Here is an 18,168-nt window from a genome sequence, read left to right as displayed (position 1 = left end):
AAGTTCAGGGCAGGGTACTGGTTGGAGGCCGTCTAGTGATGGCTATTTAACAGTCTGATAGCCTTGAGATAGAAGCTGTTTTTCAGTCTCTCGGTCCCAGTTTTGATGCACCTGTACTGACCTCACCTTCTGGATGATAGTGGGGCTCGGGTGTCCTTGACGATCTTCTTGGCCTTCCTGTGGCACCGGGTGCTGTAGATGTCCTGGAGAGCAGGCATTGTGCCCCCGCTGATGGGTTGGGCTGACCGCACCACCCTATAGAGAACCCTGCGGTTGCGGACGGTGCAGTTGATACAGACGTTGATACAGACTGACAGGATGCTCTCAATGGTCCACCTGTAAAAGTCTGTGAGGGTCTTAGGGGCCAAGCGGAATTCCTTCAGCCTCTTGAGGTTGAAGAGGCGCTATTGCGCCTTCTTCACCACACTGTCTGTGTGGGTGGACCATTTCAGGTTGTCAGTGATGTGTACGCCGAGGAACTTGAAGCTTTCCACCTTCTCCACTGTGGCTCCGTTGATGTGGATGGGAGCGTGCTCCCTCTGCTGTCTCCTGTAGTCCACGATCGGCTCCTTCGTTCTGTTGACGTTGAGGGAGAGTTTATTTTCCTGGCACCATTCCGCCAGGGCCCTCACCTCCTCCCTGTAGGCTGTCGCGTCATTGTTGGTAATCAGGCCTACCACTTTTGTGTCATCTGCAAACTTGATGATTGTGTTGGAGGCGTGCGTGGCCACGCAGTCATGGGTGAACAGGGAGTAATGGAGGGGGCTGAGGATCAGCAAAGTGGAGGTGTTGTTTCCTACGTTCACCACCTGGGGGGAAGGCCCGTCAGGAAGTCCAGGACCCAGTTGCACAGGGCAGGGTTCAGACTCAGGGCCCCGGGCTTGGAGGGTACTATGGTGTTGAAGGCTGAGCTGTAGTCAATGAACAGCATTGTATCATCCATGGTTCTATTGGGGCGGTGTTTATCCCTGTCGTTCACACTTAGCTGGCCAGAACCATTAGGCCCAAATGGTCAGCTCGACCTGTGGGCCTGGGCCAAATTCATTTACATGGAGAGGTGAGAAGTTGGTGAAATCAGATTAGACACGGAGGAGATGGTGGATTAACATGACCATTCATTCACGACAGCGAAATGTTAGAGACCTGTTGTGCTCCTGGATGAGGAAATAACTTGTTGTAATTCCCCATGAAAAGATCAGCTTTCATTCTCCACCGACGGCTGTGTGTGTACTTGCGCCTGCCTGCCTGCCTGCCTGCCTGCCTGCGCGTATGTTTGCTCTAGCGCCCAGCTGCTGTTTGTGCAGGCGCAGTGACAGTGTGGCTCCAGAAGACACTACCCTTTGTGACAGGTTAATGACCCATCACAATGACCACACACACTTTATGTTTTACTATCCTTGTGGGGATTTCAGGTACCCACGAGGATAGTAATACACACTCACATGGGGGGTGAATGGGGGGCTACAGTAAGGGGAGGGACTAGCCCTGGCCAGACATGACACAGAAAAGCCAGATGGGGCAGGATAGAGAGAGAGGGGCAGAAAGAGGGTAGAGAGGGGCCAGAGTGAAAGACAGTCCAGAGCTGGGATTTGCAGGACTGGGGCGACCTTATGTTTGATATGCGCAGCGCTCTCTGCAAAATGGAGCTCAGTGTGTATGAGTTGGAACCTGGGTGTGTGAGTGAATGAGCAATGGGGCTGGCTAAAGTATTTGGTAGGACTCTGAGGAGGTTATCTGGTTTCTTCTTCCGTGTTCCCAAACTGATCCGCCGCTCTGGACGCCTGGAACTAAGCCTGCTTTGGAGGAACTCTGGTGAGTGTGTGTGTGTGTGTGTGTGTGTGTGTGTGTGTGTGTGTGTGTGTGTGTGTGTGTGTGTGTATGTATATATGTGTGTATGTGGGCCTGTGTTTAGCCAACCCCAGAACATGGTGGTAAGGCAGACAGAGGGTTTGGTGTCACTAAGAGGCCATGACCTGAGAGATAATAGAAGTGTATGCACTGTACATACTGTTCCTTATAAACACATTGTTTAGGGACCTACAGTTCAGGTCCTTCAGTGTTCATGTTCTGTAGAGACCAGCCACAGATGCAGTGTTGTGTCCACAGACAGATCACTCAATGTCATCCCTGACCTGCCATGAAACATGCGAGACTCAGCACAAACACTTGGTGTGGAAGACAGGCAAACAGACAGACAGACAGACAGACAGACTCTGCAGAGAGACCGAAAGAGAGGGAGAATGGAAGAGAGATGGAAAGATATGCGCGTTCCGTAATTGTGCATTTCAGTTATGTGTTTAGCAGCCATGTGTGAAAAGGCTGATACGTGCTGAGTGAATGGGTTTAGTCCCGTAGCTGGTTCTATGGGAAACTGATTACTGTTTACTGAGGAAAACAACACTACCACAGTGGAATGACAACCCTTCCGTCTCTTCCACTGACAGTCAGCACGGTCTGAGACCACCTGCTGTCCTGGCAGTGTGTTTTAGGGCAGTGTGTTGTTAGTGGGGGCCTGAGTGGAGCCGGTTAGGAATAAGAGACATGGATTTTAGAATTGAAGTCTCCGAATGTAAAATGTGGAATTTAGAATGCAGTTAAGACGCAATGCTGCTTCAAAAAGGAGATATATTTTCTATTGTCTAAAGACAGCGCAGGAACAAATGCAACACACCACCTGTCTAGACGAGCCACACAAATGCACAGTTCTCCAGCCCCAGACCATTCTACTCCTATTACAGTCCAGTACTAAACAGTGTTGTTCTATGACAGGTATTGTGTTGCTGCATCCAGAGCCTTGGTGTCATACCAACTGCTTTAGTAAATTGATCACGCCGGCCCATAGCCCAGATAAAGCTATTGTACCTACTGAAACATAAGGCTTCACTCAGCTTTGATTACAGGATTAGAAAACTATCTCTTTCTCTCTCTCAATTCAAGCGGCTTAATTGGCATGGGAAACATATGTTTAGATTGCCAAAGCAAGTGAAATGGATAAACAAAAGTGAAATAAATAATAAAAAGTGAACAGTAAATATTACACTCGCACAAGTTCCAAAATAATAGAGACATTTCAAATGTTATATTATGTCTATATACAGTGTTGTAACGATGTGCAAATAGTTAAAGTACAAAATGGAAAATAAATAAACATAAATATGGGTTGTATTTACAATGGTATTTGTTCTTCACTGGGTGCCCTTTTCTTGTTGCAACAGGTCACAAATCTTGATGCTTGTAGCCGGGGACTTTAATGCAGGGAAACTTAAATCCGTTTTCCAAATTTCTATCAGCATGTTAAATGTGCAACCAGAGGGAGAAAACTCTGGACCACCTTTACTCCACACACAGAGACGCATACAAAGCTCTCCCTCGCCCTCCATTTGGCAAATCTGACCATAACTCTATCCTCCTGATTCCTGCTTACAAGCAAAAATTAAAGCAGGAAGCACCAGTGACTAGATCAATAAAAAGTGGTCAGATGAAGCAGATGCTAAGCTACAGGACTGTTTTGCTAGCACAGACTGGAATATGTTCCGCGATTCTTCTGATGACATTGAGGAGTACACCACATCAGATATTGACTTCATCAATAAGTGCATCGATGACGTCATCCCCACAGTTGACCGTACGTACATACCCCAACCAGAAGCCATGGATTACAGGCAACATCCGCACTGTGCTAAAGGCTAGAGCTGCCGCATTCAAGGAGCGGGACTCTAACCTGGAAGCTTATAAGAAATCACGCTATGCCCTCCGATGAACCATCAAACAGGCAAAGCATCAATACAGGACTAAGTTCGAATCGTACTACACCGGCTCTGACGCTCGTCGGATGTGGCAGGGCTAGATGGAACATTCACAAGGCCGCAGGGCTAGATGTATTACCAGGACGTGTACGGTGAGCATGCACTGACCAACTGGCAAGTGTCTTCACTGACATTTTCAACCTCTCCATGTCTGAGTCTGTAATACCAACATGTTTTAATCAGACCACCATAGTGCCTGTGCCCAAGAACACTAAGGTAACCTGCCTAAATGACTACCAACCCATAGCACTCACGTCTGTAGCCATGAAGTGCTCTGAAAGGCTGGTCATGGCTCACATCAACACCATTATCCCAGAAACCCTAGACCCACTCCAATTTGCATACCGTCCCAACAGATCCACAGATGATGCAATCTCTATTGCACTCAACACTGCCCTTTCCCACCTGGACAAAAGGAACACCTATGTGAGAATGCTATTCATTGACTACAGCTCAGCGTTCAACACCATAGTGCCCTCAATGCTCTTCAATTAGCTAAGGACCCTGGGACTAAACACCTCCCTCTGCAACTGGATGCTGGACACTCTCAGTCTCTCAGTCCCAGTTTTGATGCACCTCACCTTCTGGATGATAGTGGGGCTCGGGTGTCCTTGATGATCTTCTTGGCCTTCCTCTGGCACCGGGTGCTGTAGATGTCCTGGAGAGCAGGCATTGTGCCCCCGCTGATGCGTTGGGCTGACCGCACCACCCTATAGAGAACCCTCGCTCTTTTTCTCTCTCTATCTCTCTCTTCTCTCTCTCGCTCTCTTTCTCTCTTTCTCTCTCTCTCACATACATACATACATACATACATACATACATCTCCGAACACGCACCTGGTCACACCGGGACTCCAAGAAGTGTAGTGTTGAGTACTGTTATGTCTTCTGCAACCACACAGTGTCCTCTGGGTGAAGGTCTGTCTCCGCCCTGTTTATACACACTCTCCAAACCCTATGTTAAGCCAGCTCTATATAGTACACACAGCTGACACTGGCTAGGCTCAGGGGCGAGTGGTGTTGGTATGGGGTGAGTGGTGTTGGTATGGGGTGAGTGGTGTTGAGTGGTGTTCAGGGGCGAGTGGTGTTGGTATGCATCTGTTTGTGGAGTGTCTTGTTGTTCTGTGAGTGAGTGAGTGAGTGAGTGAGTGAGTGAGTGAGTGAGTGAGTGAGTGAGTGAGTGAGTGAGTGAGTGAGTATGCTGAGTTGTGCTCTGTTCTCCTCAGCTCCACTGATTAAGTCTAATCAGTTGGGTTTGTCTGGCTGATTACAGGAAGGGCTATTGTCAAAGCATCAGCACAGCTATACTACACGTGCACACACACACACACACACACACACACACACACACACACATACACACACACACACACACACACACACACACATACACACGCAGCACTCCCCACAGGCCCAGGAGACTCCCAGGGGGAAAAAAGAGCTTGACTCATCAGACAGACAGTAAAAATAATCATAATCAGATGTCTGTATTTTACAGTTGTGTAAGACATATTTATTTCTCCTCACTGGGGTGAGACAAATCTCCTCTAAGTTACAGAGGGTTAGAGAGCATTAGGGCAGGAAGCCTAGCAGACGAGCTGACACCCTCTTTGTGTGCTGGTGAGTGAGCTCAGAGAGGGGCATCCCTGGCCCACACACTCTCTCACACGCGCACGCTCGGACTCACACGCTCTCTCTCTTTCTCCCTCCAACTCTCCCGCTCTCTTCTCGTCTACTGTCTGTGTGTCCATCACTGTGACCCATTGAGCCTCCATTTGACAGGCAAATCACCCACTCAGCACTACCATACACACACAGAGAGAGAGAGAGAGAGAGAGAGAGGAGAGAGAGAGAGAGAGAGGTAGCTGCTAGGCAAATGTGTCTCTGTGTAGGTCTGGGCTGGCGAGGGAGGTAGGGGTTCCCAGTCAACACAGGCTCTCGTTCCTGATGCTTGTTGTGCCTGTGTGTAAGAGAGTGAGTGCGTTGAAGCTGGGCCTGTTGCTACTGGCCAGTGGTGGTACAGTGCAGGAAGTGGTCAAGGAGTATTGGTTGGCAGACAGAGCAGTGAGGGAGAGCTTCAGAGAGAAGAGTGTGCGAGGCAGGAGGAAGATGGTGTGCTGGTCGGGGATGGGAGCAGCCATCTGTAAACTGTCGGTGAAGCTCAGCCAGCAGGTGAAGAGGAGGTCCTCCGGTAAGAGAGGAGACACACACGAACACACACACCACTGTTCCTGTACACCAGTGCTAACAGTGAGGACTTGCTGGATGTTCTGTACTCTACAGAGGGACTGTCACAGTGATGTGTAATGTATTCTGTGTTATTGGCAGTCTCTCCCTGTCTCTCCTCCGTACTGAGTTATTTCTACGTGGGCTGCTGGATGCTGGCCAAGCCAGCGCAGAGAACGAGAGGAGAAAGAGAAAGAAAGAGAGATTCCTTCAACCTTTTTGTTCTGCCGTGGCGGAGTTGCAGTATGCGCGGGAGGACGTTTCTGTGTCACTAGACTTTTCCCAGCCAGTCAGACAGATCTGATTGAATGTCAGCTGAACAGTTGTTCTTGTTCTTTGTCATTCCAGTGTATTGTATAATGTTTACATTTTGTTGCACTTGAAATAGTTCTAATTGTAACTTTGTTTCACTTGACTGAGCTGAATGTTGATAGCTCAGATGAAAGATTTTTTGAATGGTGACTGTGAATGGGGTCAGTATGAGTGTTTGCATACTGTGGACATCCTCATTTCCTTCCTGTCCTCTCTCTCCACACACAACACAACACAACCTCACCTGATTATTGATGTTGCTGGGGACCCGAGCCTGGAGTCCCAGGGAATATTTACGTAGCCATTTGGGATTGCGTTCTAGACTAAAGATGTTAGCGGCTGGGTTATACGTTTAGTTATTTGGTTGTGGATGAGACTCGCTAGGGGTTGGCTGCGTATTTAACATAGTACTTGTGACCTGAGCGAATCCACGGCTCTCTGTTAATGATCACGCTGCCATTGAGTCAACACAGATAAAATACTTTAAATCCTCCTGGCAAGGAAGTGGCAAGAGTCTTCATGAGGTGTAAGAATAACTAGGAGTATGAAATGAGGGTATTTGGTGCGGTGTTAATCACCGGCAGTAGCGTTGGACCGCTCCGTTGACACACGTCGAGAGGGAATACAGGCTCTCTGAGTCTGCAAGTTCAGGTCTTCGCAATTGTTTAACAAGCTCCTCTCTTCCTACTCCAGGGTGTAAGTATACCTGTCACCCAGAGTGTCGAGAACGAGTGTCGTTGGACTGTCACCCCGGTGGTCCTGTTACCGTTGACACCCCCATCAGCCCCTTCAGCCAGGACCACCTCAACGACAAGACACAGCCCATTGTGAGTACCCGCCTTCTCTCTCACTCCCTGTGTGTGTGTGTGTGTGTGTGTGTGTGTGTGTGTGTGTGTGTGTGTGTGTGTGTGTGTGTGTGTGTGTGTGTGTGTGTGTGTGTGTGTGTGTGTGTGGGTGGGTGGGTGGTCTAATTAAAGGGTCATCACTTTGTTCCTTGAGATGTGCTGATATTATATTCTGTGATGGTCACATTAGCACTGTATTTAGTGTATTTCACCACAAGGGGGCGTTGGAGGGCATAGAATGAGTATTCACCCTGCCCGTGAATACAGTGAGGGACTGAGACGTAGTTCACTAATGTACCACCAGATGATGCTCTCTCTGTCTCTATACTGTATCTCTAGTTATAGATCTCTTCGCGGGAGTGAGTGAGTGTTTGGGGGATGTGTTGCTTTTGGGGGGGGGATAAATGGCTTGGCTCTGAATACTCTGATGGTATCATACAGAAGGGTTGTGTGTTTGGGATTAACTAGGTGGTGGCAATGTTTTGAAACCAGCAGTCCATGTCATTCTCCATATAATAGCCCTGGAGTCATTGTTTGTGTGTGTGCATTCAAAACGACCTGGCCCTGTAGCCCGCCCAACAGCAACATCAGCCGGCTGACACATATAGCGGGGGGGGGTCGTGATGGGTGGCATCACACACATTTCTGTCCTCTGTGGTCCCAGGGGAATTGAAAGGTGTGTGTGTGTGTGTGGAGGCCCTGTCCCTATGTCCCTGAGCCTTGGTCAACTTCACGTACGCAAGCACACACACACACACACACACACTATTCTTGCGTTGTGATGGATGGAAGGATGGATGGATGGAATGATTGAGGACATTACACACCTCTGTGGATCGTATTTAGCATGTAATTAAAAAAAATTATAATAATAATAAAATTGTCAGGGATCTTCAACTCTGTCAAAACAGTCTGACTTCAATACTGCAGTGAAACAGTTTAGTGTTGAGATGTTAGCTCAGCAGAAACCTGAGACCAGTGCTAAATAGTGCTGAACAGTGCTGCTGAGACATGCAGATATCTGTCATGTTGTTGTTTCGCAGTGTCGTGTTCCTGTTTCTGTGTTAATCAGGTGGCTGGGTGTGTCTCTGTGTGTGTGTCTCTGTGCGTGTGTCTCTGTGTGTGTGTGTGTGCGGCCGGGTCAGACAGCGGGAGATATTGTTGGGTTTTGACCAAACTCTCCCATGTGACTTCCCAGAACTAGAACCAGACTCATATGTTCAGATGATCCTTTACTATCCTTATATAAAGTACTCTGAACCTCCCAGTAGACTGTAGCTCTGTCTCTGTCCAACTCTCTGTCTCTGCTCTGTGGTCTGTGGTTGAAACTCTCCTGAAATGGACTCTGGCAGATAATGATATGAAGCCATGAGACAGGAAATAAACTATCTGTCTCGGTGAAGGAAATGGAATCAGAGAGAGGCTAGATGGATAGATGGATCTTCTCAGCCTCTGTTATACCCAGAGGACACAGACACAGGAAGACAATGAGCTCCTTATCCCAGTTTATAAGAGTCTGCAATAAACTAGGGATAGAGAGGGCCTCTACAATATTACTCCATAACTATCATGATTAACATCTAGTGGTGCCCTGTCTGTCTGTCTGTCTGTCTGTCTGTCTGTCTGTCTGTCTGTCTGTCTGTCTGTCTGTCTGTCTGTCTGTCTGTCTGTCTGTCTGTCTGTCTGTCTGTCTGTCTGTCTGTCTGTCTGTCTGTCTGTCTGTCTGTCTGTCTGTCTGTCTGTCTGTCTGTCTGTCTGTCTGTCTGTCTGTCTGTCTGTCTGTACTAGCAGATGAATCACAGACAGCTGGTTAGCTGATGAAGTTCACAGGAGTGAAGGAATGACACTGAGTCAATATGGCTGCCAGCCAACACATGTTGACATTTACAACTAGGAGTCAATTCAACGTGGTGGAATCCTACACACTCTGTAAGGCACCCTCTGAGTGAGACAAGATCTGGGGCAGCACTCAGTCATGACGTGCAGGAGGGCAAAGTGATTAGCTGATTGAATAGATCAGACCGGTTGTTCCGGTCTGGAGTTTGTCACTGAGTTGACGACAACAGAGTAATGCAGAGATTGACATCAGTCTGACCCAGAGCTCTTACCCTGTCATGAGCTAACTCTGTTACTGGGCCTGAAACACAGTTCTTGGAAATGGCAGGTCAGTGTCTGTACATTTTTCACCATAGAGACATGATTCACATGCAATCTACATCTCTGTCAGAGCTAGCTAAAGTTCGATACACAGCAAGATCTCAAAAATGAACTCACAAAAAATGATGCACGAAGACAGCTGGGTACATCATTTGTACTGAGTTAGTTCATGTGTAACTAGTTAATGTGTGATGTAGTTAGTTCATGTATAGTAAGATGAGCTGTAGAGAACATTGTTCTGACTGACGGGATGTGTTTTCTGAGGGAGTGACCACGCACAGTGCTGAGAGTGACCTCTGAACTCTATATGCTCATGTCCCCTACTGCACTCTTATAGGCTGAGCCATGCCCTCTGATAGGCTATCTAGCCAGACAGGCAGTAAATAATAGGGCCACTTCCTGTTCCTGAACGATGGGAAAGTCAAACACAGGGACCTGGGGGAAAACAGTCGTCAGGAGGAGAAGAATGTTGATGTATTCCCTCTGGGCTTCATTGCTGCTCGTTAACCCCAAATGTTAGGTTAGGAACACCTGCATAAGTTATTGATCTTTAACGTTTGACCTTTGTTATGTCACCTCTGTTAATATGTGCGTTCTTCACAAACCTTCACAGACCTCTTTATCTGTGGGGGAATGATCAGGGACTCTACACCTCTCTGCGATCTCAGACTAAAGGGAGTCTCCCTCATTCCCTCCCCTCTTCTGCTCCTCATCGTGTGTGGGGTAATTGAATACGTCCTATAGGGTTGCTTGCGTCATGCCATAGGTGTGCTGTCTTACCTGCTTTTGTCCGTTTTTCTTCCTTTTCTTAGCAGGGTTACCTCATCTTATCACTCCTCTTAAAAACATCAACTCTGATCTGAAGACCGACTGATTACTAAGCTATGGGCCACAGTGAAAGGATACTGTAAGTATATACAAGAGGGCTGGAAAAGCTCTACATCGATCGAACGAAGCTTTAGACCTCATGCTGAATGAAGATTCCTCGACAGCACGCTGTGCAGCCAACAGAAATTGCCAACCGTTTCCTTAGTGACCCCAAATGTTATAGAATATTATGTTGAGTGGAAATACCCCTGAAATCCGTTACGACTCTGTTTTTCACTTTCGCTATGTTAATCACTAACAGGCTGCTCTGCCACACTCACACGGCTTTAATTCTAAGATATAACGGCCTTCACTCCTCTGGCAACAGAACCCAACCTCTCAGCAGAATGCCTGGTAGAGTGCCTGGTTCTCCAACCCAGAACCCAGAACTCGGAACAAAATCCACTAAATCATATATTGCGTAACAGCTCTGTTCTATATGATTAGTAACCTAATCTCAACTTCAGGGATGTTGTGAAACACAGTTAACCAGTTGGTTAACCAGGTCACACCCGGTCTTGATTTACTGTAGATGTTGACGTCGGAAAGTCAGGGTTTTATTGTTACATGGTTGTTGTGAGAGAGCGGGGTCAGAGTTCAGCCCAGATTGGTTCAGCGTGTTACTGTTTTACAGACAAGGTGTTCCGGCTGTCTTAATGTTCCCTCTCTGTGTCAAACTGGGCAGATAAAGATGTATGATAACATCTTAAAACCACTAGAAATCCCCAGGCTTTTCCCATACCCCAGCTACCTCTGACAGACAGTGTTTCCTATCAGCAGACATAGAGGACATGACTGTCTGGATCGAGGGAATCTTCTGAGACTCTACAGTGAACTCTACTTAGCTAGAATGGCTATCACAACAAGTCTATATTCAGTGGTCTTCCCAGTCCCTTACGGTTCCAGCTTAGTTCCCCTATCATTCACAGCCCTGAGAAGTCATGTCAATAAAATAAAACCTTATGTCGAACCACAAGACAGAGTGGCCTCTGTGCCACAATCACAGTCCCATCAAAATCCCATCAACATCACAGCCTGATGACTTCCAGGTCAGCCTGTAAATACATGATGTATTATTGTTTCTTATCTGCACCTCCTTTCCCCTGTTTCCCATCATCTCCTCTCTTTCCTGCCGGTCTGTAGTGAAATCAGTGAGTCATTGTGTTGTTACCTGAGGAGGAGAGACGGCCATGTTGTTGACAGAGCCGACATCTAATCAGAGCCTGCGTCTAATCCAAGTGGGATGAGGGATAATCTAACCTGATGTTTACGTTGCCTGTAGTGACTCTGTGTTTTAACTGTAGCGTCTCTGTGCTTCCCCCTCATTGTCTGTAGGTAGTGTGCGCTTCCCACTTAATGTACGGACAGAGTGGGGCCCTGATGATTCTAAGCCATCTTCTTGTCCATCTAAGGGCCAGACAAAGGAGCCACAGTTAGTTACTGTATATGGGACATAAGGTGGGGAGAGAGCAGGTCTATTGTCACTCTTTAAGCGAGTCCTGACCTGCCTATACTATTATACCTGTGAGCAGCAGCTGTTCCTGGGTTGTCTGCAGTTATGAGTAGGATAAAGTTGCCCCTATACATTTATCCAGGCAAAGTTTTGTGTTTCCCCATTTAGGGTGAGGGAGCTGAACTTAGATCTGTGCCTATGGGCTGATCGTAGGGTAGCCTATGGTGTGGTATGAATTGGGTGTGTATGTGTGTGTTTATGTTCACGATGCTGTCTTGAACTCTGCCCACTGTGTCTACCCATATAATCTCTACCTCCGCCTCTGCTCCACTCCGATAAGCTTCCACTCTAAATGGCACACATTCATCACTGATAAAGGTTCAGGAGAAAAGGGTATAAAAACATATACAAAATAAACGTTGAAAGACTTGAGATTCAACTTGATTTGAGAAAACCAGAGCGTGTGTGAAGTGAATAGTGGTGATCTGGCTCTGTTTTGGCAACAAAGAGTGCAGAATTATGGGCAGCAGCTCAACTCCCCAAAGAGTAAATGTGTTACCCAGTACCTTTTATCTCTCCAGGGTCAATGTTGCGTGCCAGGTTCTTTACCGTTTGAAGTGCAAAATGGAGGGTGGATTGTGTAGCTCAGAAACCAGTTAAATGTAGCCTGCACATAACTCAGAACTTTTTTGTTGATGTTGTTGAAGTTGGGAAAATGAGGTAACTACCGGAGCAAAGGTGGAATATATTACAGAAGCATAGTATCTGTATCCAAGCATTCCTATAGTGTTTGCTCATGAGTGAGTCGAGCGTCTTGGCTGTCAGATTTTTGTGACTTACTATGCCTCAGAGGAAGAGAGGCAGCAGATATATTACAACATGCATACCCGCACACACTCACTCCAGTACACTCAGTGCCTCAGGAGAAACACAGGAGAAGTCAAAGCTGAGTCACTCAGGCCTTACTTGGCTCAGTCAAGTGGGTAGGGACAGGTATCCACTACTATTGTGGTGTAATCTAACCTCATATATGGCCACAGGGGTTTAAAGTTGATCCACAGAGAAGGGGCCAGGGTTTAATCCATATACAGTGCATTCAGAAAGAATTCAGACTCCTTGACGTTTTCCACATTTTGTTACATTACAGCCTTATTCTAAAATTGATTAAATAGTTTTTTTCCCCTCAACAATCTACACACAATACCCCATAACGACAGAGCAAAAACAGGCTTTTAGATATGTTTGCACATTTATTAAAAATAAACAACTGAAATATTACATTTACATTAGTATTGAGACCCTTTACTCAGTACTTTGTTGAAGCACCTTTGGCAGCGATTACACCCTTGAGTCTTCTTGGGTATGACGCTACAAGCTTGGGACACCTGTATTTGGGGAGTTTCTCCCATTCTTCTCTGCATATCGTCTCAAGCTCTGTCAGGTTGGATGGGGAGCGTCACTGCACAGCTATTTTCAGGTCTCTCCAGAGATGTTCAATCGGGTTCAAGTCTGGGCTCTGACTGGGCCACCGAAGGACATTCAGAGACTTGTCCCGAAGCCATTCCTGCGTTGTCTTGGCTGTGTGCTTAGGGTCGTTGTCCTGCTGGAATGGGAACCAGGTTTGTACTTTGCTCTGTTCATCTTTCCCTCGATCCCAACTAGTCTGCCAGCCCCTGCCACTGAAAAACATCCTCACAGCATGATGCTGCCACCACCATGCTTCACCGTAGGGATGGTGCCAGGTTTCCTCCAGGCGTGATGCTTGGCATTCAGGCCAAAGAGTTCAATCTTGGTTTCATCAAACCAGAGAATCTTGTTTCTCATGTTCTGAGAGGCCTTTAGGTGCCTTTTGGCAAACTCCAAGTGGGCTGTCATGTGCTGGCTTCCACCTAGCCACTCTACCATAAGGGCCTGATTGGTGGAGTGCTGCAGAGATGGTTGTCCTTCCGGAAGGTTATCCCATCTCCACAGAGGAACTCTGGAGCTCTGTCAGAGTGACCATCGGGTTCTTGGTCGCCTCCCCGACCAAGGCCCTTCTCCCCCGATTGCTCAGTTTGGCCAGGCGGCCAGTTCTAGGAAGAGTCTTGGTGGTTCCATACTTCTTCCATTTAAGAATGACGGAGGCCACTGTGTTCTTGGGGACCTTCAATGCTGCAGAATTTTTTTGGTACCCTTTCCCTTATCTGAGCCTCGACACAATCCTGTCTCAGAGCTCTACAGACAATTCCTTCGACCTCATGGCTTGGTTTTTGCTCTTGAAAAAGAAAAGGAGACCCGGCACACTCTAGGAGCTCCGATGCAATAATTGAATAACCTTATAGCCAACGTTTCCACAGATATGCTGTCTTTGTCAGGGTATAATGACAACCACTGCGAGTCACTAGTTTATATAGTGTCAAAGGACACACACAGGTGTCTGTAATCATGGTTGGGTGTGGCCTGATATCATTGGTTATAAGATATAAAAATAACATACAAAAAACATGAATGGATACCATACGATTATAGATACAATTTTGCTACATAGGCCTACAAATATTTACCATGAATAGCAAAATCACAATAATCAAAATAATTACTTCAGGTCAAAGTCTACGTTGAGACCGAAGGGAGCAAGGGTCTTTAAATGAATGATCCAGGCAGCCTCTCGTTTTAACTATAAATTGTCGAGGTCACCCCCTCTCCTGGTTTTTGCTCTGACATGCACTGTCAACTGTGGGACCTTATATAGACAGGTGTGTGCCTTTCCAAATCATGTCCAATCAATAGAATTTACCACAGGTGAACTCCAATCAAGTTGTAGAAACATCTCAAGGATGATCAATAGAAACAGGATACATCTGAGCTGAATTTTGAGTCTCATAACAAAGGGTCTGAATACTTATGTAAATAAGATATTTCAGTTAATTTTATTTTATACATTTGCAAAAATAAAAAATAAACTGTTTTCGCTTTGTCATTATGGGGTATTGTTTGTAGATTGATGAGGATTTTTTTATTGAATACATTTTAGATTAAGGTTGTAATGTGACAAAATGTGAAAAAGGGAAGGGGTCTGAATGCTTTCTGAATGCACTGTATAGAGTATACTGAAAGTAGCTATCCATCACTCTTATGAGTGAGCATTCCTCATCTGTGTTTTATCTCAAGCACATTTGACGTCATTACTCACAGGAATATTTGTTGTACTTCCTGATAATAAAATAGGGTGAGTTATTACAACAATGACGTCATTCTAGATGATAAAGGTAGAGGAACTCAGACTCCCACACTCACTTAAACAACCTCCTTAGACATACACCTTTGTAGAGAGTAGGCATGTAAACCTGAAGTAGAGAGTGTCTGTTTCCACAGACCAGACTTTGTGGTGGAATTCTCATTTATGGAGTCATTTATGGGACATTCCTTATGCCCCCCGACCTCACCCATTCACCCCATTACGCCCTTACCCCTTTCATCTCACCACCTCACCCCCTCTTCCCCCACACCTCTTCCTACCCCTTCACCTATAACTAACTAAACCTGCAGCATGTAAACAAGCAGTGCTGAGAACCTTAAGGCCTTGCCTGCAGAGGAATGTGGGTAATGTCCGCCAAGGGCTGTGGCTCTCAGCCAGAGAGACTACAGGCCCAGTGACCGTTCACCTCTCTCTCTAGCCTGGCCTGCCTGACCGCTCTCTCTCTCTCTCTATGGAGACCGGGAAGGGGGGTGGGGTTCATGCCGAGTGTCCATTGTTTTACACCAGGGAAGGGAGAGGGAGGGGGTTGGGGCTGAGAATGAGTTTCCATGTGTCTGAGACATTCTCTGTGCTGTTTTCACACACTTCCAGTCACCTACAGGAGCCGATCTGTTCCTTCCAAAGTCAGTACAGTACTACAGAAATACAGGCCAAGGATGCCGCAACTAGTGCCCATCACTCCACCTGACCAGAAGCTGTTGGTTAGACAGGGTTCTAGTGGACACTGTAGTTTCTCCTTAACAGACATGTGGGCACTTGGCTCTGAGACTGCAAGAGTACTGGACAGGAGAGAGGCCAGCTGTATGAACCTTCTCTGGCCAGGCTGTGGTGTGGTTTGGAGGCTTTGGCTGTTCCTGTGCTCCGAGGTTACTTTTAGGTCGCCTCTGCACTCTGGGTTTAAATTAGGCCTGTCCCTCCATAAACCCCCAAGAAGCTACAGTATGTGTTGGGTGTGGTCAGGATAAGGGGTGTACGCCTTATTCACTACATGTGTAACATACATTTGACCCAGTAGCTGAAGCTGTAACAGCCTTTCTAGTGACTGGGCGGGTTAGTTAGTTGTATGATATTAGTGTGTAAAAGAACAAGACACACAGGAGGAGTCATGTAGAAATGTACTAAGAAAAAAGCCTCAGGCAACTAAAATCCTTTTAGAAATGAACTGCATGCACTTTTCATTGTGGTTGTTAAAGCATTATAGCTCTGCTCTCTGAGAATCGCAGTAATGGGTTCCATTTGTTGGCTGATGCAAGACAACTTTATCAGACGCTAAAAACACCACCACAAAGTTAAAACATTAATTAAACCATATTACACATTTATAACCAAATAAACCCAGGAGACAGCTAGCCTCCCCACAGTCAAACACCAAATGTGTTTTCAGAATGTTTATTGATACTTATTCAACAGATTATCAGACACTGCATGGGTGGTTGTCGTAACAGCAGCATGGGAAGCTGCTGCTGAAATGATTCAATTCCATTCAAATAACTTTATTGGCTCGCTGTGATCAGCGCCAGTAGGAGAGAAAGCCAACCCACACCAGTGAATGAGAGTCAGTACCAGAGAGTGATTTATCCCTAGCTAGAACCCAACCCAGCCTCATGGCTAACAGAGGGCCTCCAGATGGAACAAGGCTTTAATTTGTGTGTTTTTGATTCAGCTTTTCCTCGTCCAGGCCAAACGTTTACATAACCCAGTCTGTCTTCAGATGAACAGATATGGACCCCAGGTCACTATAACCAATTGCTTGACCAGTTTGGATTGAAAGGTGGGAATGCAGTTGAACCAGAGTTTTCGCGTAGGGTTCTCACATCACATTTCCTGGTTACTGATGATGTCATGTCACCTCTGGCTACAGAATCCCGTCCGAGCACCTTGAACTGTGTGAGGGTGGCTCACATAGGCCTATGCAGAGCTTCGAGAACTTAGAAATTGCTTGTGACATTCTGATTTTATATATAGGTTATATGTGGTTGTGACAGATAGGCAGGTGTTATTTGCATATACACACACACACACACACACACACACACACACACACACACACACACACACACACACCACCACCACCATCAAGGGCCACAGGAACTTTTAAAAGGTTGGTCCGAGCGAACGTCTGCTGTTCCACCCATTCATCTGGGCGTATGTCAGTCTAAAGTATTAGATGCCTTTGGTCTGTATTTTTAGTTTAGTTGTTCCTGGAGCTCTGGTAAAGCAGCATGTTGCAGGGAAGGAAAATAAGAAAGCTAGCTTTGCTGTGCTGCATGTTCATTGAGGTAAGTGGGAAGCAGATGTTATGTTGTCTCTTTAGGATGTGTGCATTTATGGATTCATATGGATTATTTGATGATGAGTGGAAGTGTTGTGCATGTAGATCTACAGTATGACATCAAGTGCCACACTGACTAAGGAAAGAAAAGTATGAGAGGCAGGAGGAGAGAAGCAAGCAAGCAAGCAAGAAAGAAAGGAAGGAAGAAAGAACTATGGCTTTCACTTCATTGGAGTGAATGTAATGGTTTATCTCTACTTATTCTATTGTATTCAACAAATCAAAGGGGGACCACGGAGAAGCCGGTGGAAAGTGTAGGTTGGGAAGAGGCGAAGAAGGTACAATGACGCGAAAGCGCAAGAAAAAGCGCTGCTAAGATCAGAGGTTTGTCTCCTGTGTATACACCTTCGTTTGATGAGTACATACTTACGTCTCCTGATTACAAACCAAGTAATCTTACTTATAGGTCTTCATGCTCTCTTGAGAACCTTGAGGATCTTGAAATGGAGTCAGTCGGCAGTGGCGAGCACTCAGAAGTTGAGCCAGTCCAGGATGTAGTGGGCCTACCTGCGACAGCAGGTGTGGTAGAGTCTTTCAACGTTTGCCCTGAGAATCCTACCAGAGATGATTTTGGATCGTTAGGAGTGAGATTTTTTAGAAAGGGTTGATTCCTGCTTTTTGGCCGACCCATATGTTGTGTCGAGCTGGGTAAAGGACAAACTGGGAATGGTTACATCTGAAGTTTCGAGAAGTGTAATTGTTTGGATTTTTATGTATCCGTCTCCCAGAGGAAGCGGGCGCTTTGAGTCACGCGGCTCGGGGTTAAACCCGTGGTGGGCTTTGCTCTCCGGAGCAGGGCGCCGCTGAAAGGGGTGATCTGTGGGGTAGCGTTGAATGTAGAGGTGGATCAAATGAAAATGAAGATTCCTAGTGTTTGTGACTCCCGCAATTTGGTGAGACAGACCCGGTGGCAACGGCAAGACTGAAAATACC

The 18,168-nt window shown here is 46.5% G+C and overlaps 1 protein-coding gene across 3 annotated transcripts in view; it reads left to right on the top strand.

Moving 5' to 3' along the window:
* LOC106576047 (ras association domain-containing protein 3) overlaps nt 1-18,168 on the top strand; it is a 56,367-nt gene that overhangs the window by 6,916 nt on the left and 31,283 nt on the right. For 2 of the 3 annotated variants that reach the window (XR_006760104.1, XM_045699697.1), the window contains exon 2: nt 7,037-7,170. Coding sequence is in view for 2 of the 3 variants with exons in the window: in XM_045699697.1 (XP_045555653.1) it covers nt 7,037-7,170 (134 nt within the window). In the remaining variant the exon portion in view is untranslated. Of the gene's footprint in view, nt 1-5,722; nt 5,997-7,036; nt 7,171-18,168 lie in introns of those variants that run through there. The other variant, XM_045699698.1, reaches the window with a different exon arrangement.

The sequence above is a fragment of the Salmo salar genome, chromosome ssa17 (genome assembly GCF_905237065.1).
Source record: "Salmo salar chromosome ssa17, Ssal_v3.1, whole genome shotgun sequence".
Classification (NCBI taxonomy): domain Eukaryota; kingdom Metazoa; phylum Chordata; class Actinopteri; order Salmoniformes; family Salmonidae; genus Salmo; species Salmo salar.
Note: the sequence above shows the minus strand (reverse complement) of the source record. Positions and strands in the feature narration are given on the sequence as shown.